This window comes from Microtus pennsylvanicus, chromosome 7 (assembly GCF_037038515.1).
Source record: "Microtus pennsylvanicus isolate mMicPen1 chromosome 7, mMicPen1.hap1, whole genome shotgun sequence".
NCBI lineage: Eukaryota > Metazoa > Chordata > Mammalia > Rodentia > Cricetidae > Microtus > Microtus pennsylvanicus.
Window position 1 is genome coordinate 11290997 of NC_134585.1, and position 22400 is coordinate 11313396.

The window sequence follows — 22400 nt, forward strand, 5'->3', positions numbered from 1 at the left end:
CCTCTCACTACCCTGGTTCTGGAGGTGGCTGGACGACGAAGCCTGCCTTGGACGCATGTCTCTGGATGGATTTGCGAATCTCCATCTGTTTCCAGCAGAAGTCCTTCATACACCCAGGCACTGAGGGCCAAGGCCTCTCTGGAAACCTGCTGGAACCTACAGACTGCCGTCTAGAGGCAAGTGTGGAGAGGCTTGCTGAGAACCAGGCTAGACCCCAGGGCTAAGGTCTGGATGTGAAGAAACAATTCTTCAGAAGCAGCCCGTTGCTCCATTACAGAAACAGGTGGGCAGCGAGTGTGCAGGTGCCTAGCCCTTGGAGAAGCCAAATGCCTGCCTGTAAAATGGTAATTGTCGCTTTCCGGGGCTCATCCCTCCAAAGTCTGGCCTCTTGTTTCCATTGGATGAGTCCAGGCTCCATTAGTGTTTCAGTAACTGTAGGGTGGAGAGTGGGCATGCGTGTGTGTGTGCACATGTGTAGATCTGGTTAGAGCAGGGACCTGCATGCAATGTGAATTAAACCCGAGACCCCCTGGAGGAGCACATGAGACTGAGGTACTGTCACTGCAGGTGAAGAAGTCCATAGGCTTCATCAAGCAGAACCAGTTGCTGGGGCTGCTCTGGCACCGGCATGCATTGCCATATGCCTTCCAGGGATGTGGTTGTTTGTTTAGCCACCTCCCGGGACTTGCCAACAGCTACCAGAGGATTAAGAATGGGGACACAACCAAGCTGGGGCCTATTCTCAAGCTGGTGACACTGCACGCTTGCTTTGGTCCTCCTCATGCCTGAACTGTGCCATCCTCCCGGACTTATGTCCTGGGAACACTATCCTGAAAATCACCCTGAAGGCGTTATGGGGACTCATGAAGTAGAAGTCAACTACTGCCCAGTTCTGAGGGTTCCTCCTTATTCCTCAGGCTTCTCTTCCCAGCCCTTACAATTCCAAGGCCCAGCACCTTCCTCCAGTGTTGGGGACTATGGACCCCCACACCCTTAATTTCCTGCATACAACTTGCTTAAAGCTGCTCTGAGCAAAACGACTCATTTTTCTGTGTTTGCAGCTGCTCTGAGCACGAGACAGGGGAGTGATTTCTGGTGGCTGCAGCTGAAAGATCCCGAGAGCTGGGGCGTGGCCAGAGCCCTGAACACAATAAAGTGGGCATTCTTGCATCAAGGATGACTCGTGTCCCCGTCTCTCTTTGTATCTGTGTCTTTGTGTGTTTAAAGCTCCAGGTCCTTGCTCGAGACTCGCAAACTTGAATTGTCCCGTAGTATAGGTAGACAGTACAAGGCCCTCGGTGACAACAGGAACTAGGGAGATAATGAGAGATCGCCCTCGGGAATGGTGAGGGTGGATTGAAGATGCGTATGTGTATATGCGTATGGAAGAAAAAGAGTAAGTCTTTAAAGAGAGTATAGACAGTCAGATTAAAAGGAGTAAAGAAATAATAAGCCTCGAAAAGATGGAAGAATGTGCACAGATGTATATTTTCTTTTGTTTTTTTGACTGGAGAGAGACATTTGATTCTGGGGACTGCTAAGGAAGGTATCTTGACTTTAAAATACGGGTCTAAGGATTTGTGGCTTTAGAAAAGAGGTTCTGCTTTTGTTTCCACAGAGGATGAGAACCTGCGGATTCATTCCAGGCTAATGTGGTTTGATGCAACAAGACCCCATGAAATGTTGCTGTGAATGCCCCCCAAAGAAAGTTTGCCCAATAAACAGCAGGAAGTAGTATAGAGAATGACACCCAAATTCCCAAAATTGTTTAATAGAGGTTATGGGGCCCAGGGGGACACAGCAGTAGTGCCAGGAGCATCGGCGTGGCAACAAGTGCTGGAGCCGAGGCAAGCCGGAGCTGCTCAGACCCCTCTGGGCCGCCTCAATGGAGAAGGTTGCAGCTGGGCGAGAAGGTGGTGGTGGTTCCCAGCTCTGTGCACCCAAGAGTCTGTAGCGCTGTAGCATGAGCAGCAGGCTTTCCGGCAGGACCTGAGGACCCCGCACAGTAGCCACGAAGGTCCCTGAGCCTGCCTACAGCCCTGGCCGGTTGTGGTAGCGCTCGCTAGTAGGATTTGCTGAAAGAGGCAGAGGCAGAGGCAGAGGCAGGAGGATCTGGAGTTTGAGGATGACTGCCGACCATCCTGGCCGAGACTTCGGGATCACCACGAGTGGCTCCTATTGTCACCGCTGCGGGCCCCCTTTGCGATAGCTGGAATTGCCATTAGCCGGATGGCTGCTGTAACTACCTTGTAGCCAGCACCAGCATTTACTATCATTCATGTTGAACGTAGAATGAGCATGTTCGCTAGGGCATTTTCCAGCTTTTAAGAGCAGTTGGATTTCTTGTGCGATTTGCATGTGGTTGTTTGTTGCTCTCCTTTTTTACATATTTGTGCCACGCTCGGGCCAGTTAAGAACATTAGTGCTACTTATATAGAAAACGGGGAGCTGTTGGGGACTGTAGACCCCCAGACCCTGAATTTCCTGTAAACAACTTGCAGCTGCTCTGAGCAAAACTTGTTTTCCTGTGTTTGCAGCTGCTCTGAGCACGAGACAGGGGAGTGATTTCTGGTGGTTGCAGCTGAAAGATCCTGAGAGCTGGGACGTGGCCATAGCACTATATAAGCTGCCCCTGAACACAATAAAGTGGGCATTCTTGCATCAAGGATGACCCGTGTCCCTGTATATCTGTTTCTGTATGTTTTTAAATCTCCAGCCTAGTTCCTGTCTCGAAGTGCAGGCGCTACAGGACCATACTGTAGCATGTAGCGGTAGCTCCTAGTGCGGAGAGCAGAGGTTGCTTTACACTTCAGGAGTCCTCTAGAGAACTGGTTTTCAACCTGTGGTTGCGACCCTTCATGGGTCCAATGATCCTTTCACGGGGGCCACCTAAAGCCATTGGACATAGCAGATATTTGCTCTGATTCTTAACAGTAGCAGAATTAGTTACTAAGTAGTAATGAAAATAGGTTTATGGCTGGAGGCCACTACAACATGAAGAACTCTGTATTAAAGGATCACAGCATTAAGAAGGTTGGGAACCGCTGCCCTAGAGGTCTTGCCTGGTGTACTGCAGCAATGTCTTACCCAAGGAGTAAGGAAGGCCTCCTTTCCAATACCGGCCCGCAGGAAAGTAAAGCCAGTGGCCCTTGCAGTTCACTCTTAAGTTCTGATGGGTAGAAACCCACCATGAAAACTGTGCCCTAAGGCCACCACAGTAAGGCACAGCCTGGCTTGGCTTCAACTCCATAGGCCCACATGGCCATGAAGAGCTGTGCTGAGCCACGAGAGGCTGAGTCAGGCCTTCCTAGGCAATAAAGGTTCACTTTGGTCTTGGTCTGACTCCCTTCCTAGTTATGTGGGTTTTTCGCGGGTGCTGAGATCAATCGGGAGCCTGGGTCTTCCTGAAAAGGGTTCAAAGGCAGAGGGTAAAAGCCTGTTCCTAGCGGATCCTGCCTGAGAGCGCACTTGGTCCCTGGTTGCCCGGTTTCTAGCTCTGGGCTTTGGTTTCCCCGCATAGCCTCAGGCAGCCTTTTAGCTGCCCACCCTTCCTTAAGGCCAGGTCCCAACCCCTCAGCCCGAAGTGTGGGGCCAGCTGGGTTCTATCGTGTCCCAGAATTCCACTCTCCACTTACTCCTCCACCCTACCCCCAGCCCTTTGTTCCTGCCCAGGATGCACCTGCGTGGCCTCTGGCCCTCATTGTTTGCTCTAGGGCCAGCTGGGCCACATCAGGGAACAAGACACGCCAAGACTGGGGACTATGGACCTAGTCGGCTCTGGGCCAAGTCCCTTGAGAACCCCACGCCACCCCAAGTGCTCAATTTTCTTCCTGTGGGCCAGAGGCTAAGTTCATCCTTAGAGGGACACCCTGAAAAGGCAAAATACTGTGAGAGGAAGCAGACCAAATTGTCCAAAGCAGGGCAGACAGGAGGGTGATTCCCTCCCAACCTATGGCCTTGCAAGAAAACGCTCCATCCTTCACTTACTTCTTACCATTGGGACAGAGCAGCGGCCCTGGATTGCAACGGTGGAGTTCATCTGCTGCAGTACTGTAGACGGGCCAACGGCAGAGGTGTCCACAACCTTGTCCTGGCCCCATGGTGGGAGGCAACTATGCTCTGCAGTTCCTTCTGCCAGGGTTTGCCACTTATCACCCCAATGAAGGCCCTAAGTCACCTCCCTGTGCTCTGTGTCCCCAGTCCTGGGGATGCACCAGGCCTCTCTCACATTAAAGGATGATTGACAGTCGGAGCCCACAGAGGTCAGAACAGCTCCAGCATATTCGAAAAGTTGTTCACCTTGGGAAGACCCTACGGTCCAGCCCACATAAAAAATGAAGAGCACGCTGGCTTGTAGTCTTTCCAAGATCTCGTTCTCTTCCTAGGACTCAGCTCCCAAACTTCAGATACCCTGATGGTCCCTTTTCTTTTTTTTTTTTTTAAATTTTTATTTTATGTGCATTGGTGTGAAGGTGTCAGATCGCTCTGGAACTGGATTTTTCAGGCAGTTGTGAGCTGCCATGTGAGTGCTGGGAATTGAACCCGGGTCCTCTGGAAGAGCAGTTAGTGCTTTTAACCGCTGAGTCATCTCTCCAGCCCCCTGATGGTTCCTTTTCACACTCAGGGTAATGCAGACACCCTCTAGGCACTTTTGGTGACAAAGACCAGTCCTCCCAGGCTTTGGGCCTGGTGGTAGTCATTGGTAAACCACATACTAATTCACCCCCAAGAAGTGTGGCTTCCTCTCCTATCCCTGCCTGGCCTCCTGGGGAGTCCAACCTGCTGCTGTCAGAGTTCCACCAGAATGGAGTCACAGCAGTCTGGGACTCCACCTTCACCACTCAACACAGAGCATAGTGGCCACACACTGAGACCATTCACATCTGACCACTTCCCGCTGGAGGAACCACTTCAAATAATGCAGCCCCTCTGAGACTTTGGGGGAAGTGCCAACCCTGTCAAAATGGGGCATGAGGTGGCCGCTGGGTGCCCTGGCTCCCAGAGGCTGTAGATACAGGTGTCTGGGAAGCTTTCTAGTTAGTCCTTTCTTCCTAGGAACCTATTTTCCTTTTCCAATAGAGCTGCCCCTCACAGCTCTAAACCTCCATTATCAAGGTACTGGCTGGGACTGGCAATCCCTTATCTATGATAAAGAAGAAAAGATACTATCACTGAGAACTCTTGGCAGATAAACTAGGTTACATAAGAGCCCCTCGGGGTCAGCATACAACATGCAGTCGGCAGGGCTGAGGAGACCCTTCTTTGGAGGGGCCCGATGCCGTCTCAGGGGCAGATGAAAGTGCCACAGGCAGGTCAGCACTCCTCTTGCCTTGCAACAGGTTCCTGATGTCCTGAGAACACAAATCCAGTGTTCAGAGTGAGGAAGAGCTGGAGTAGTCCTGGTCCAGTCCCTGCCACGACAGCTCCAAAAATTCAGCAGAGCCCTCTGCTCCAGGCTTGAGTTAGGGTCATGTGGGTTGTCCTGGGCACCTGAAATGTTGGAGGTCATGGCTTGTGGGCACTCTAAGGACATATCCAAACTCAGGCCAGCTGGAGTCTTGGCCGCCACGGGACCCCAAATCCTGGAGACTATCATGCCTAGGCAGGATGTTCAACATAGGTGCCCTGTGTACAGATGCTGAGTCCACAGATCTCTCCCGCATGTGACATGTGCAAAGAGGAAAGAAAGCGGCCAACATCAGCACACTGGATTTGAAAACACTGCACACAAGGTCCACACTCGGAGCGGAAGTACAGCTCAGAGGTATAGAATTTGTTATAGCACATGCGAGGTCCTGCAGTTTGAACCCCAGCACTCAAACAAAAAAGATGCACAGGAAAAAAAATGCCTAACTAGCTGCCTCTAGCTAGAATACCCTAACCCCATACATAGCTTTATATATCCTGAAATCCATCTCTAAGAAGCTAACATTTATAAAAAGAAAAGAAAAGCAAACAAAAACATTTGGGACATCCTGTTCCAATGTGTGGGCTATGCTGGAGGCTTCACTCATGCAGGGACTCCACTGTGGGACGCGTTAGCCGTAAGATGGGATCTCGAGATTGGCCACGGATACCATGTGGCTTCTGGGCAGGCCAGAACCTCTGGGCTCATCCATTTCCTCCACCCTCTGTCCAGAGCTGCCTGAGCCCACACGGCAGGGTACTACGGCAGGTACACCCTTGCCTTCTACTCCAATTCCACATCAGAGCTGAGAGCTCTAGCTTGTGTAAGATCAGAGGGGTAGCAGAGAAGGAGAACAAACTAGGAAATCAAAGCACAACAATTTAATACATTCAAGAGTATTTACTAGAACAAAATGACAAAGTATCATTCATCAGCAGAGGCCTGTGACTGAGAAAGTAGAAAGGTACTGGTCCTTCTGTAGTGAATTTGTGCTTTAGGGAAGAGGGGCAAGCTTACATCTTGGAGCTTCCCAGGAAGTCACCCAGAATGAGGGACCCTCCAAATATCACTCTTTGGGGGGACCGGTTCCCATGCCAAGGCTGGCATTGAATCCACCATGCCATCAACAGTAATCCTGGACTCCTGATCTTCCTGCCTCCACTTCCCAAGGATTGGAATTACAGGTATACACCACCACACCCAGTTCACGTGGTGTTAGGGATCGACCCAGGGCCTCGTGCATTGTAGACAGGCACTCTACCAACTCCCACATACTACTTTTAAATACACATGGCCATCTACAAGCTTGTTTACAGGGCCAACAGTGCTCTTTTAGGGGCCTATTACAGAAGGCAAAAGACTTGTGGCCCCTCACACAAACATGGGCAGCCTGGGGGAGGGGGTCCTCCTAGTCCACCATCTAGCATCCAATCCCTGCTACTGGCTCCAGGCCTATACCAGCACCACAGATTCTGGATCAACATTATCTCTATACGGACATACCCTTCAGCAGCAGTCAACTTACTCCAGATACTTTCAGAAAACTCTGGCAACTTCTACTCTGGCACGAGGCTAGGCTCATATTAGTCAGCAAGGGACAGAAGCGGTGGACCGCAAGCCCAGAAAAGTCTCTTTAACATGACATAATAAATAAAGCCTGGCCTCAGGTCCAACACCCTGGTGCACAGTGGACAGGCCTCAATGAAGACAAGTGACAGCAGACACTGGAAGCTCAGAGATGTCAGTGGAGACTCATCTGGAAACAGTAATTCTCTCATGGATAGTCAGTCACCCTGACAGGTGGTCAGCAGCAGAACAAGAGCAAGAACAGAACTGGGCCAAGGAAGACCAGAGAGGCACTGGGACAGCCAGAACAATAGGGGTTGTCACCAGAAAACTGCAAAGCGAGCTGCCAGATTTGGACATTTGGGCAGGGTGGATGGGAAGGACTGGCTGTCTGATGAACACCTAGACACAGCCCATGTCCTAATAACTACTCTCTTCTCTAGGTTCCAGACACACCACAGTCCCAGCATAAAGCATTACACTTGAACACAGAACCTCACTCAGTGCATGTCTGAACTGGGCATGCCTCCTGGGAGACCTTTCCAGCATCCATTTAGTTATTGAGGCTGTGACCCCATTTCTACTGATGGTTGGTCTTCCTCATGGTGTCTTGCAGGTGGCAAACAAGTGTATACTGGAAGTTACAGGTCTTGACATTTTTCAAACAACAGTTCTGTGTCAGGCACATGAGATAAGGGCTTCCTATTCCCAAAAAGGGGCTGCTTAATTCCAGCCAGAAATCAACAGAATTGAGTAAGGCCTTGGCTCGTGATGTAGGCCCCACATGCCAGGCACAGCATGGAGCCACCTCTACCACAGAGTCCCCACCAACATGCAGGATACTCATGTAGGCGTGGGTGCAGCTGTCCTGGTGCAGGGCTAAGGCACTGTCTTAACTCCTGCCCTGGAGGGGCAACCATCAATGACTTGAATCTCTGGCTCCCTAACGTGCCTCCTCCTTTCCCTACTGCGTGAATCCTCATTCTCACCATGCTAACACCCACATTTTGTGTTTTATTTCTATGCTACAACTAACTTTGGTACTAACAGAATAGGAGCTATTTTCCCAATATTGCTTATGATAAAACAGCAACTTTAACTAGGACTCCTTGGACCAGTCTTTTGCCTGGGGCCAGAAGCAAGTAGCTAAGTACCCACTGAATGTGCCACTTGCTTCTTTCTGACAATGACAAAGTCTGTTTGGTGGCAGTACAGACTCAGCTAGCTGTGGGCCTGGGTGCTGGGTTTTTGACACTCCTAAATTAAACTGTGGTGGTTAGGACAGTCCTGTCACACAGAAAGGATAATGACTCTAACACACTTCTAGAACCCAGGCCCACACAAAGGGACCAAGGCCAGCTTTGTCCCAGCATTGGGAATCACAGAGATGACAGTCAAGAATTGCAATGGCTAAAGCTTTCACTAACCCCTGGTTCCCACAATTTAATTCCTAAGATGAGCTAGGCACAAGCCTTCCTGATGTTTACACTTCAGGGCACGGATGGAGCTTGACGGTCTCTGGAAGTAAGATGGCTGTGGGCTGTGCTTCCTGCTCCCGAGGATGGCCATATGGAAGAGCCCTGGTCTGCAGTTCCAGTTCCGATGCAGAGGCCTAGAGCTGAGCACACTCCCTGCAGAGAGGCCCAGAGTCGCTGAAAGCTTTAGGGGTTCTAGCTAATGGTGTTGTCACTTGATGACTGCAGAGGTCCGTAGCTGGTAGCAGCAGCTCCTCCTGTGTGCTCAGGTTTCAAAGTACTTGTAGATGGCCGTGACATACAGCATTACGTTCTGCCAGTCGGGTCGCTCGGTGCGCGCCATCTCATTGATGTCCTGGTAGAGAAGAGGCTCGGTTAGGATTCATCTGCCTTCCCAGGTCATCCCATGGGCTTCTAGTCCCAACAAACACAGACAGCTTTTAGTCTAAGGCTTATTCCCTCTTTCAGAGGACAGGCCTTGAGTAGCTGCTCTACCTCCACAACAGCCCCTGTGAACACGCCTTCCTATCAGGATCATTCCAAGTCATACTCCTGCACCACCAGGGTTCCAGCCATGGCTTGCCAAGGCCTCAAATACTTACTTCCCTTTGGGGTCACAGTACCACGGTGTGTCAGAAGTTACCAAAGATTTTCTTTTTTAGTTCCTTTTGCAGAGTACTAGTGACCTGTGGTGTGGACCTGAGCACCTGTCACAAGTGCCTGCTGCAAACTAAAAAGCAGAGCCAAGTAGTCTGAGGGCTATTTCACAGCCGAGGAACCCAGAAGTGTCCCTGAGTGTCTGGGGTGAGAAGGGCTAGCCTGAGCAACTTAAGACTTCAGGAAATAAGGCTTGGAGAATAAATCTTGACAACTATTCCTTTTTAGGCTCAAACACCTAGCCACTTTTCATGTATGAGAATACTTTGTATGTGGTGTGAAATGTCCTACTGTACCTGATCTCTTCCTACACGGCTCAATAAAAGCTACTCTAAGCAAGCCTGCTTCTATGAATTCAGAAGATGCCATTACAGGCAAACACTGTTATAGTATTACTAAGAATGTAAATACTTCTTCAAAGCCCACACAGTCACTGCAGGTCAAGGTAATGGGTACCCAGGGCTGAGGAGGCAGGCCTGCAAACGTGCAGGTATCCTAGAGCCCTAAGAATGTTCTTGTCTCACAGGGTCACGGGAGCAAATCTGGGCACTGTCCCTCTAGCTGGTGAAGCATCTCTTTGCATCTGGAAGCAACAGGCTTGTTTGCGGAGGACAGCAAGAGCTGCTGTCAGGTTTTTGTCTGTGAGAGCCCCGCTGGGGTCAGCAGGGCAGAAGCCTAAGAAAGGACGTCATTTCCCACCACTGGTGTCCTGCACCATGAGCAGAATTTTCAGCACCTTCCTATGGGCCTGTGAGGAACTGTGGGCAGGGCTGTGCAACCTACAGAATGTCTTCTGGACTCAGGATGCTCCTGGCCCTCAGCCTCTAGACCAGCAAAAGATACACAGCCCTGTGCAGAGTGCAGTGAACAGCAATGCTCCCCCCATGAACCCAGAGATTCTGCTGAGGAACAGAGAACCATGAGGAATAGCCCCACACAAGAGCTGCTGGGACCATGATCACGAGCTTGAATGCTTCCTTAGAGAAGCATTTGGTGCAACAGCTGAGCTCCCACGAGCACTCCACACCCTGAGCCCAGCCCACCTGTGACCACTTCGCCTAGGCAGAAGGCACTGCCAGCAACTCCTCAGTAAGTTGTGGGCTTACCAGGGTGGATTTGATTCCAACACTTTCAGCTGCCTGGAAAGCCAGGGTGAAGTTCCTTTTCTGCAAAAGAAATCATGTCAGTGCAGTGTATAGACATCTGAAGATCAGGAAGGACAGACAGTAACCCCTTCATGGGTCTTGACAACCCCTCTCCATCAGCTCCAGCTCTATCTACTTATTCTTTCCTTACTCAGAAAGTTGCATTCTAGCACAAGGGCCTCAGCTAACCGGATACAGGTCCCAAAAGCTGAAGCACATGCCTGCCCAAAGGTTATTCTCCCCCTTGGGAACTTCAAGGGTTTTCTACAGGGCTTAGGCTGCAGTAAGGTAAAGTGGGGGGAGCTGCAGAACCCTATGAGTGGGATACTGCAACTACAGCCTGGACTAGAAGAATGGCTGCCTTCTCATTTCTGAGACCCATGGTATAGAACAGGCTTTGAGCAGAGGGTTAGCCCAGGCTAGCTGGCACTGCCCTGGCTGCTCATGCCAGTCAGCTTCCTCTTGAACTTCTTAGTCTTTGATCCTAAAAGTTGTCACTCAGGAAGAACCAACTACTCCCACTAGGAATGATGTTACATGGGCAGCTCTGGGTAGATCCAGGACTGACTGGCTGAGCGGTAACAGCCAATCCCAGGGTAACGAGCCCAGACAGACTGCTGTGTGGCAAGACAGGAGAGAGTGACCCACTAACCAGGCACCATCCCTAGCTTTGCCTCACCTTATCTTGGCTGTTGAGTTCCTGATAGGGTATGTGGGCCGGGAGATAGGTGTGGAGCAGTGCACAGAAAGCCAGCCCATCGTTCCAGCTGCTGCTGAAGTTTGTGATGTCGATATTCTGAAGGAAGAGAGAAGAGAAACGCGGTGTGAGCTCTGGTCTTCTCTGAGGAGTGTTGTGTAAGGAGGACACCGAGGCCTCCCATCGTGACCTCACTCTGGATGAACCAGAGCGTGCTGTGGGCTGTGTCCCAGTACTTACCCTGTGACCATCACTAGGCGTTTTATGATCTCGCAACCCACCTACCTACTAGCTGAAGATTGGTATTCCTGCCTGGTAAGGCGTGGGCCAGAGACATGATCTATAAGCTGTTCTACACATGGAAAGGCCTCTCCAAGGCTTGCTATGGTAACAATACTGACTGCCAGATGCCAGTGACAACCAATGAGGCTCCTCATTACTTATTAAAGCATTTCAAAGATTTTTCAAGCTAGGCATTGTGATACACAATGGATCACACCTGGAATCTTACTATGCAGGTAGATTGTGAGTTCAAAGCCAGCCTGGGATATATAGTCATTGAGACTGTCACACACACCAGTAACACTGAGGAGACTCTCCTATCTGCCTGCAAATTGAGTAGGGAGCTGCAGAGACTTAGCTTTCATGAGTAATCTACAATGGAGGGGGCTTTTTGATGCTACTGCTGAATAAGCCATGCTCCTGGAGGGAACTCTCATACTCCTTAAGGAACTCCAATAAACTCACCGGTTCACTTAAGTGACAGGGATATTAATACCAACAACATTCCCACCCTTTCAGACACTGCACATCTCAGAAGACATGCTCTGCTCAGGGACCGGCACATGCACTGAAGGTGAAAAGCACCCCAAATCCACCAGGCTTTGGCACACACGTGAGGAACAGCTCCCCAACACCTCATTTCACATCTCAGTATGCCATCTTCAACTGCATTAAAGTTCAATTCCACTGTCCTTTTGTATATGTGTTGCTTTTATTGGTTAATAAAGAAGATGCTTTTGGCCTATGGCTTAACAGAATATAGCCAGGCTGGAAGAGATATATACAGAGTAGGCAGAGTCAGAAAGAAGCCATGTAGCTACTACCAGAGACAGATGCCTTGGCTGGAGCCCACAGAAACTGGTAGGCCACGACCTCATGGTGATGCACAGATTAATGGAGATGGGTTAGTTTAGGATATAAGAGCTAGCTAGAAATACACTTAAGCCATTGACTAAACAGTATTGCAATTATATAGCTTCCATGTGATTATTTCAAGTCAGGCTGGCTGGGAAACACTCCACTATGTAAGACAAACCACCCAGCCTTTGAGAATCCTCCAGGAATGGGTGGTCAGCAGCGTACGCCAATACTGTTCAAAGCTGCACAGCGCTGTGGTTTCCGGCTGACAAGGCACTTCACCATCTTCACTCCTCTTTATAAAACGATGACCCTAAAACCGGTAGAGACCAAGCTCTCTGTGCTGGGAGTTGTGCCCAAGCTGGCTAGTGTCTCCTGATCTAGGCGGTCCCTTCACGGAGCAGCATGAGGCCATCAGCTTCAGCACCAAGTGCATCTTCTTGCTCCTGACGGTGCACACAACAGAACTCTGCCCTCTGACAGCACCTTCACCAAGCACACCTTGCTGGGTGCAGTGGCTCTCAGAGCAGTGGGTAACCTGACCACCTGCTGCTTCCTGCTTCTCCCATCTGACTTCAACACCCCCCCCCCTCAGGTGTAAGTGTACACGAGGTGCCAGAATATACTCATGCGCAGTTGACTGTCTCTTTTCTCATCTGAATCTTAGGAAGCAGACAAGCAGCCAGCCCCATCTGAGGGACCTGGGAGATGAAACATGTGTCCAAGGTTCTCTGCAGCAGTAGAGATGACAGGGACTGAGACTTTGTCTCAAACACTTCACAGGAAGCATCTAAAGTCTTGCTTAGCTGGAGTACTTGGTCGCTGTCACTTTTGCAGTGGTGGGCTGGGGGTTCCCACAAATGCTAGGCTAGTGCTCTACCACTGGAAAGCTCATTCTGGGCCAGTCTTAAACAGAGGGCAGTGGCTTGCAGAGTTAGTTCTCACTGGCGGGCAGCTTGTGTGGTATCTGCGTAAAGATCCTATGCTCAGAGGACAGCGCTGCATTTACAAAGAAGTCCAGACTGGCACAGGAAAGAGACAAGAATGAAGCACATGGGAGAACTGAATGGGTTAAGACTGATGAATGACATGGCATCCAAGGTCCAGTATAAAATAAACATGAAAGGTCTCTTGTTTACAGAATGCCAAAGAGAAAAGGCCACTAATGGTACTAAATTAAAAAGAAAAAAGAAAAACCTTTCCATCATCCTTCTCGGGCTCGCATCTAAGTGACTGATGTAGAAGCTAAGGCCTAGGCTTTGTGCAGACAACAGGGCAGGAAGTTTTTTAGTGACACACAGAGTTCTGTGGCAGTATCAGTCGAGGTCATTCACTGCTGGAAAAAGACAAACCCCTTCTTCCTGTGTCGGTGCCCCCTTTTGCTCCCGGAGACAGAGGCAGTTCTCACAGGGTTGTGGACGTGCCTAACGTCACTGCGCCTCGCAGCAGAGGCTCCTGCACCTCAGCTGCCTGGCTAAGGCCCGTTTCCTCCAGACAAGCCCCACCCTGCTGTGGGAGAAGCTGCTGCTGCTGTCCCTGGGTCTCCTTCCCCTGCTCCTCCTCTCCAAACAGAGGCAGGATGCAGCTCCGGGCTTGACCAGGCAAGGATCCTGGGCTTCCAGGGGAGAGGTGTTTGTTTGATACTCTGTGCTAACATTTCAGATCAAAATAATGCCCAAATCTAGATATGCTTGGCTGAGTCTTGAGTGCCCACCCCCCTGGTGGCTGGAAGTGTGCTGTTTAGAAGTGAGGTGGTGACTAAGGGCTGTGAGGCCATTAAGCACTGAACCCAAAGGAACCCTAAGTACCAGCTTAGCCTCTGCCCAGACCTACTCCTAAAACACTCAGTAGGGAAGGATGCCAGGCCTGGACACAGGAGTGCTCCCTGGACAGAGGGGAGAAGCCTGCAAGCTGAGACAGCAGGTCTCCTGCCTCAGCCACTCCAGATGTTTAACTCTTGTTAATGGTCAGGGCGGAAAGTCTTGCTACTAATAAAATAATGTCAGATGAATTTACAAAGGTCTGCAAACACCAGGCTGGCTTGCAAAGGCAAAAAAGAGCTCGGTGCTAAAAAGTCAGAGAGGAAACCCCTGCCCACGTGTGAAGCTCTCCACCACTGCTTATTACAGTCCAGCGATACAATGTCAGAACTGGTAAACAGACTGGAGAAGAAACACACTGACTAATAAAAAGTCACACCAAGTCACCAGAGAAACAGCTTTTCCTTTCGTCACCCAGTGAAGGCCCAAGGGCCCCACCCTGCAGAGACGACCACCTGTCCCCAAAATTGAACTATGAGTAGGTCCGAGGCTGCCGGGAGAGGTGGGAAATCCTGGGCCCCTCACCAAGTCTGCTGCGACCAGAACCAGCTGTTTCTTACTGTTTCTCTCAGTCTGTACTGCACAGTGTAGCAGGTGCAGCCTGATGTTTTATCTCTACAAGTACAAAGCTAAACATCCCCTCGGAGGCCAACAGCAAAGACAGATGGGCCATCCTGGGGATGCTGCTCTACACAATCTCGGTCACTTTACCTGCCCACAATGGCCAAATAAAATGCCACCCTTTGGTTTGACTGGCAACTAGTAAAAACTGAACCATTTTGTGACTCAGGAAAACCCAAATCAATACTACTGTGTGAAGTTTGCGGATGGCGGAGGGCCAGGTCTCACACTTCCTGGACAAATAACTGATAGCAGCTGTCCCTGGCTTCAGTAAAGCAGATACAGAAATGTCAGCCCAACATGATGAATTGCTATGTCTCTAGGAGACACCTGAAGAGTCCTCGAGTTGCCTATTCACTGTGAAGAAGGCAGACACTAAGACACCCAATCTATCATCATTTGTTTCAAAACAGCAAGACTGGCATGGCCGTCTAAGTGGATGTTTCTGCAGCTCTTAAATAAGGCTTTATGAGGTCACCATAGAACAAGGAGAAAAAAAAGACACAGGTGGATGGGTAGGGAATTGGGGAGTGGGTCTGGAAGGAGTGGTGGGGGGGGGATGATCAAAACACACTGTATGAAATTCTCAAGGGACGAAACAAGTAATGAGTGAAGGGCCCAGAGTCCCTGAGAGGACAGTGACAACCTCAAGTCTGTGTCTAAATAAAGGCTTATGTGTAAGCCGGCACCTGGGATCGCCTGGATGAGGGGACTTGAACCTGGGTAGATGACAGGAAGGGGAGGGTACGGGGCACAGTTCTTCTTTCTGAGGACCATTTGCCCATCTGATGGATTCTCACCAGAGGCCTTGGCACTCAGGGATGGCTGACAAATAAAACAAGCCCACGTGTGGACAGACACAGTCCAGGGCCAAAAGAAGGCCACGGGGGAAGTGTGGCTACACAGGAATCAAAAGGGAATCAGAAGAGCCAATGGGAGTTGGGGGGCTGGGGCTGCGTCTGTGTGTGGGGGCACTGCTGACTGCAGAGGTCTGTGGTGGGAGGGAAGGGAGACAGGGTACAGAGGTAACTGAGAGCTAAAGCAAATGCTTTTGGTGACAAGTTAGAGGCACGAAGGGGAAGTGCATGTTGTACCAAGGATAACCCTTGGCTTCCCCAGAGCCAAACACCTGTAGTGACCTTCGTAGAAGTAGAACTCACTGGAAACAGGGTTTGAGCACACCGGAGGTACAATTTAGATGCAGTAACTTAAGGCTATTTTGTAAACAGACAGAGGGGCCTAGTAGCACCGATATGGGTGCAGGAGTCATGAGAGAACTGAGCAAAGGAGAAAATGTAGGACTACCACTGTCCCAGTTACCCAGGGATGGTGCAGAGGAGCAGATGGAGAAAGGAGGTCTCGGAACTCCCCAGAGCAGTGGCCATGCTGAAGAAAAGAACCTTTAATGGGGCATGAAGAGGAACAAAGAGTGGGAGAGGAACTAGCACGCGAAGGAAGGCGGTGTTCAGAAGATAAGGGCTGTGGTGCAGCTCAGTGGGAGGAATGTTCCTATCATTGCGTGAGGCCCCGGGCGTAATCCCCAGCACCACGAAAGTGAGTGGAAACCAAAGGCCAAGAAGAGAGTAACCAATGCAGTAGTGTTGCTCAGAGGCTAAGAGGACATGAAAACTCTGACGTTCCAGTGAGCAATGGCCAATTAAGAGGTGAGCACAGCACAAAGGCCATAGCCTGTAACAGTAATAGTGCCAGACTTTCAGCCACTCTTTCTACAAGGCGTTTAGTTCACAAGATCTACAATGGAATTTCTAGGTTTTACAAAGCAACCTTTGGTGCTCAGGCAAATCCCAATCTTGCAGGGCTCATCCCAGAGGTACCTCTACACTGCAGGTTAAGAAAGGGTTACTGGCTGGAGGTGTCACTTCCCAACTCATACAGAACAGCTGCCAGTGTGTGTGTGTGTGTGTGTGTGTGTGTGTGTGTGTGTGTGTGTGTGCGCGCGCGCGCGCGCGCGAGCCCTATAAGTCTGAAGATAGCTTGTAGGGGTTGGCTCTCTCCTTCCACCATGTAAATCCCAAGAATCACACTCAGGTTATCAGGCCCAAACTCAGACTTACCCACTGAACCATGCCATCAGGCCCAAAGTTACTTTTCTGGAGGAAAACATGTACACCAATTTTCTGTACAGAGTTTCTACTGGTTGCAGGCAACACCGCCAATCCTTTGGCAGTTTCCTATCACCTACATCAGGCGGCTCACAACTACCCGGGCATCTCTGGCTTCCTCTGGCAATCAATGGACGTATACACATATACACATAATTAAATTAAAATAAATCTTGGGGTTAGAGAGATGGCTCAGCTTTTAAGGGCATGTATTGTTCTTCCAAGGGACCCGAGTGTGGTCCCCAGCACCCATGAGGTCACTTACTATTCTGGCTCCAATGTCTCAGGCCTCCATCTACACCTGCACTCAAATGCACATATCCCATACACAGACACACGTAATTAGAAGTAAAAAGATAAATATTTTTAAAAAATAGCTTTAAGAAACCAGAACAAGAAGAAGCAGCAGGGGCTGGGCAAGGTGACACATACCAGCCATCCACCAAAATTCAATTTCAGTACTCTGAGGCTGAGGCAGGAAGATCCTGAGTTTGAGGCCTGCCTGGGCAACAGAATGAGAGTCTGTTTCTAAGACAAACAAGCCATGAGGAAGCTAAGAAATATTCTAGTAGTTCCAGTTGCAGTTCTTAGTGCGGGTTCTCACCTTGCATTCAGTTTCCACCAGAGCTGGGCTTTCCCCACCCAACAGAGCAGTTAGTTCTACGTCTGGAGTAGAACACAGAGACAAAAGTACGTGACGGTTGTGAAAACAGGAGTGCTCTCCTACTGGGCTGCCTCATCCAGCCTTCACTACTGCATCTGATTCTCCTGAGCTTGGTGGATATCACGGGAGGCCTGCTCTTTTCTGGAGGGAAATGGAGGAGCAGTGGGTCTGGGGGGAGAGAGAAGATGGGGAAAGGACTGGGAGGAGGGGAAGCTGTAGGTGGGATGTATTGTAGGAGAGAATAAACTAAAATTATAAAAATTTAATAGGTTTTATAAATAAAATATAAAAAAAAAGAAAAAGAAAGCAGGAAATGCAAGAAAGGTCCTACAAGAGCCCAAATGTGTTGGCACAGGCCTATGCTCCTAGCATTCACGAGGTCGAGGCAGAAGGGTCCAGAACTCAAAGCCAGTCTGGGCTACATAGTGAAACCATGTCTTTAAGAAGTCATAGAGAGTTTCAGCCAGGAAATGTCTACAGTAATGTGCTGTGGTGGTTTGAAAGAAAATGGCCACCAAAGGGAGTGGCACTGGGCTGGAGAGATAGCTCAGTGGTTAAGAGCACTGCCAGCTCTTCCAAAGGTCCTGAGTTCAATTCCCGGCAACCACATGGTGGCTCACAACCATCTGTAATGAGGTCTGGTGCCCTCTTCTGGCCTGCAGGCATACACACAGACAGAATATTGTATACATAATAAATAAATAAATATTTTTTTTAAAAAAAGGAAGTGGCACTAAGAGGAAGCATGGCCCTGTTGGAGGAAGTGTGTCACTGTAGGGGCGGGCTTTGAGATCTCTTTTGCTCAAGCTTCCTTCAGTGTGATTTTCAGATCATTTCCTGTTGCCTACAAGATGTAGCACTCTCGGCTACTATGCCAGCAAGCACCATGTCTGTCTGTGTGCTGCCATGCTCTCTGCCATGATGATAAAGGACTGAACCTCTGAAATTGTAAGCCGCCACCTCAATGAAAAGGTTTTTTTATAAGAGTTGCCATGGTCATAGTGTCTCTTCACAGCAACAGAAACCCTAAGACATGTGCCGAATATGGAAAGTACCTTTTCCTCAGTTAAATGTGATGTCACCTTTGACACTCACCTTAGATGGCCTGGAGCAGAGAAGCCCGGTTCCTTGTACCTTTATTTTTCCAGGGAATGAACTTCTGCCAGTGGCCATCAGATGGGCCTGTCTTCCTATTCCCTTGAAAGCACTGGGAGTTTAGGGGTAGGATATGAAAGCCAAGACGTACAGAAATCTCAATATGTATTTAAAATGCCACAAAATACCTAAAACTGGGGACTGAGAAGATAGCTCAGTCAGTGATGTGCTTGTCATGTGAACAAGGGTCACAGGACTCACATACAAAGCTGGGGGCAGTGGCACAAGCCTGCAATCCCAGTACCAGGGAGAAAGAGAAAGAAGGACTCCCGGGGCTTGCTGCCCAGGCAATCTAGACTAATAGTTGAGTTCCAGGTTCAGTAAGAAAGCCTGTTACAAAAAGATAAGGTAGAAAGCAATTAAGGAAGATACCTGTCATAGACCTCTAGCCATACGCATGTGCACACAGGTACACACAAACACGCACATACATAACACACACACATACACGCATGCAAGTGTACACACATATGTGTGCGCGCACGCACACACTTATAAAAATGTTTGAATTTGTCTGAAATTTAATTAAGGGCCACCAAATACACATCTAAAGAAAGACCACATGTTCTTTAAATAGCTATTAAAGGTCTGATCTATTTAAGGAAATGGCATTTTATGGGCATCTGGCAAGAAGCCAGAGGGCATGACTCATCTTTCATCATCTACTTCCGTATGCCCTTGGCTACAGAAAGCACAATCTGTAGACCACACACGGTACAGCCATCTTCATTAACAACCAGTTTTGTGATATAAAGTGAAAAAGAAACCCAACAGGCAGGAGCAGGAGTGAGTTTCTCCAGGTGCCTATCTTCTCACCAGGGGGCAGGGCTTGTAGGCTGTCTGGGAGCTTGGGTATGAAATGCTGGGGCGAGGGATTTATAAAAACAAAATTGAAAATAAACTTTTTTAATCATTCCCCCAGTGCTGTTTAAAGAAGGCCAGAGGGGAGGTGTGGGAGCCCTGAGCCACCATGTATGTTCTTTCCTTTTGGAGACCAACCAGGGGGAAGAAGATACGCCATGAAGTCAGACGCTGGGACCTGCTGTCAGTATGAACATGAGCGACCCCACAGGCTCGTTTTTAGCACCTGTTTCCCAGTTAGTGGCACTATTTGGGAAGGCTGTGGAAACTGCGGGAGGAAAGAGACCCATTGGGAGCTCTCAAGGTACATTAATCCCTGGGTCCTTGTCATGTTCTGTGAACTCTCATCATCAAAAGTAAACAGCCGTCTCTACCACACACTCCAGCTGCTTCAAGTACATGGGGTCAAGTAGCCATGAAACCATCAGCAAATATCTTTCCTCAAGTTCCTGTCAGGCATCCATGACAGAACTGGTGAGCCTCCAAGGGCAGGGCCTCGTGCTTATTGGAGACCCTTAGTCCTCACTGTGCACCACAATCACCTTCCAAGTTTGTCAGGTTTTCTTCCACCTGACTGTGGTAGTCTGAATGTGATAAATACTATTAGGAGGCATGGCTTTGTTGGAGGAACTATAGGGTGGGGACAGATTTTGAGCTCTTATATATGTTCAAGATACTAGCCAGTGAGACACACCGCTTCCTGCTGCCTGAAAGATGTACTCTAAGCTACCTCTCTAGCACTTTACCTGCCTGCATCCTGCCATGACCATAATGGACCATAATGGACCCTGAACTGTAAGGCACCCCAATTAAATGTTCCTTTATAAGAGTTGCTGTGTTCATGGTGTCTCTTTGCCGCTTCACTGCAACAGAAATCCTAACTAAGACACTGGCTCAACCCTAAAGCTGTGAAGGTCAGGGCACCATTTAAAAAAAAAAAAAAAAGCAAAAACTTTTCTTTAGGTGATGTGAGAGAGGACCGAGATCAGGCAGTAAGTACAACCAACAGGGCTGTCCAGAATATGCAATCCTTAAATTCATGAGGCTAGTCAGGGGACCCACCAGACCAGCCTGAAAGCTGGAGAATCAAGGAAGACAACAAACCCAACCCTGGAGTCACTGAGGAGCCTCTCAAGTCCTCAGCCAGCCAAACATGGCCACTACACGACTAATGACTGTACGCCTGTATGAAAGGTTTAGAAGAACTGAACATAGATGTTCATCTAAACACCTGTATAGCAACAGTCAAAGCAACACTGCAACCACAACAGCCTCCAAAAGGAAACACTCCATATAACCAGGAATGGGTAAATGGAGTGTAGTCTTTCTGCACAAGAGAATATTTGTCAGCCACAGACAGGAACCATGTGCGGACACATTACAACATGAGTGAGTCTTGACACTAAACGAAACACACAGAACGTGATTAATGGTTGCAGGGTACTAGAAGAAAGGAGAGTGACAACTTCCTGTGTGGAAGATTTCCACTGGGCGCTGATGGAAAGTTCTGGAGCTGGGAAGTGGTGGCCATGCACAGCACTGTATGCATAATTAATATCACTGGATATCAAATTCACAAATGGTAACCCTTATTAAATGTATTTTCCCACAATTTTTTAAATTATCACATATCCTGCAGTACTTTACACCCAGTACCTCTATATGCCAGGTAGAGCTCAGTAGCAATTAGTTCTTCAGAATATTTACTAAAAGGTCACATAGCTTAAATGTAGTTGCTTCATGAAGCTATTTATGGAGATGGATTATGGCCCAGCCCTAAGAAATTACTTCTTAAAAACAAAACAAAATATTATGGGGTAAGTGGCAGAGTATCAAATGGCTTTCTTCACCAGTGGGAGACTGAGCAGACCTAGTACCTTCACAGAAACCTGACACATCGACCTTATGAACAGCTTCTCCAAACCCCAACAGTGAGACGCTGTCCCCTAATTTTGAAAGGCACAACCATGTTCAAATAATAATACCCCCAGCTAGTTCAAAGCTCCAAATATATTGAAGCATAAAAAATAAAACATAGTATCAGTATGGCAATTTCTTAACCTACACAAGACCCAGCAATTCCACTTTTGGGTATATACCCAAAGGATGCTCAAGGTAACAAACAAGGACATGTTCATAGCAGCATTGTTTGTCATAGCCAGAACCTGGAAGCAACCTAAATGCCCCTCAACTGAAGAATGAGTAAGTAAAATGTGGTACATTTACGCAATGGAGTACTACACAATGGAAAAAAATAACGACATCTTGAAATTTGCAGGCAAATGGATGGATCTAGAAAACATCATACTGAGTGAGGTAACCCAGACCCAGAAAGACAGATATCACATGTACTCACTCATAAGTGGCTTTTAGACATAAAGCAAAGAAAAATCAGCCTACAATTCACAATCCCAGAGAACCTAGACAACAATGAGGACACTAAGAGAGACATACATGGGTCTAATCTACATGGGAAGTAGAAATAGATAAGATCTCCTGAGTAAATTGGGAGCATGGGGATCATGGGAGAGGGTAGAGGGGGAGGTAAGAAGAATGGAGGGGAGCAGAGAAAAATATATAGCTTAATAAAAACAATTTAAAAAATAAAATGAGGCATGTTTGGGGGGTGTTAATGGCTTTGCAAACTTTTTTTCAGTCAAATTAAACTATTTTGAGAGGACAGTTCAGAGTAAGTTAGCAAATGCCATCCTAAGAAATAAGGATCCTGTCTTTTGCTTCCCATGAGCCCTGCTAACAAGCAGTAACTTTGTCATGGCAGAGCACAGAGGACTGGAAATGTTGGTTTTCTGAGACCTCAGGAGTTTCTAGGAAGAGACTGGCGCTGGGCCACAGCTGAGGATGAACTAAGGGCACACTGTGTGTGAGCAGGTTTGTTAGCAAGTTAAGAACGAGTTTTACTTTCCATTTACTTTTGCTCTGCCAGGGGTTATTAACCACTCAGGTGTAATTCTGACTTTAGAGAGCAGACAGTAACTCTAACATCTGCCTTGGTGTGTGTTCTGGGAAGGACTTGGCAGGGCAAGATGAGAGAGCAACTGTGTGGAAATC

General features: G+C 48.7%; 1 protein-coding gene across 2 annotated transcripts in view; it reads right to left on the bottom strand.

The window, feature by feature from the left end:
* Positions 1 to 6273: 6273 nt before the first annotated feature.
* Positions 6274 to 22400, bottom strand: part of Specc1l (sperm antigen with calponin homology and coiled-coil domains 1 like) — a 104418-nt gene continuing 88291 nt past the window's right edge. For both annotated transcript variants that reach the window (XM_075979984.1, XM_075979983.1), the window contains exons 14-16: positions 10930 to 11046; positions 10212 to 10271; positions 6274 to 8803 (exon numbers count right to left, since the gene is read on the bottom strand). In XM_075979984.1, coding sequence (XP_075836099.1) covers positions 8714 to 8803; positions 10212 to 10271; positions 10930 to 11046 — 267 coding nt within the window. In that variant the 3' untranslated portion in view covers positions 6274 to 8713. The remainder of the gene's footprint in view (positions 8804 to 10211; positions 10272 to 10929; positions 11047 to 22400) is intronic.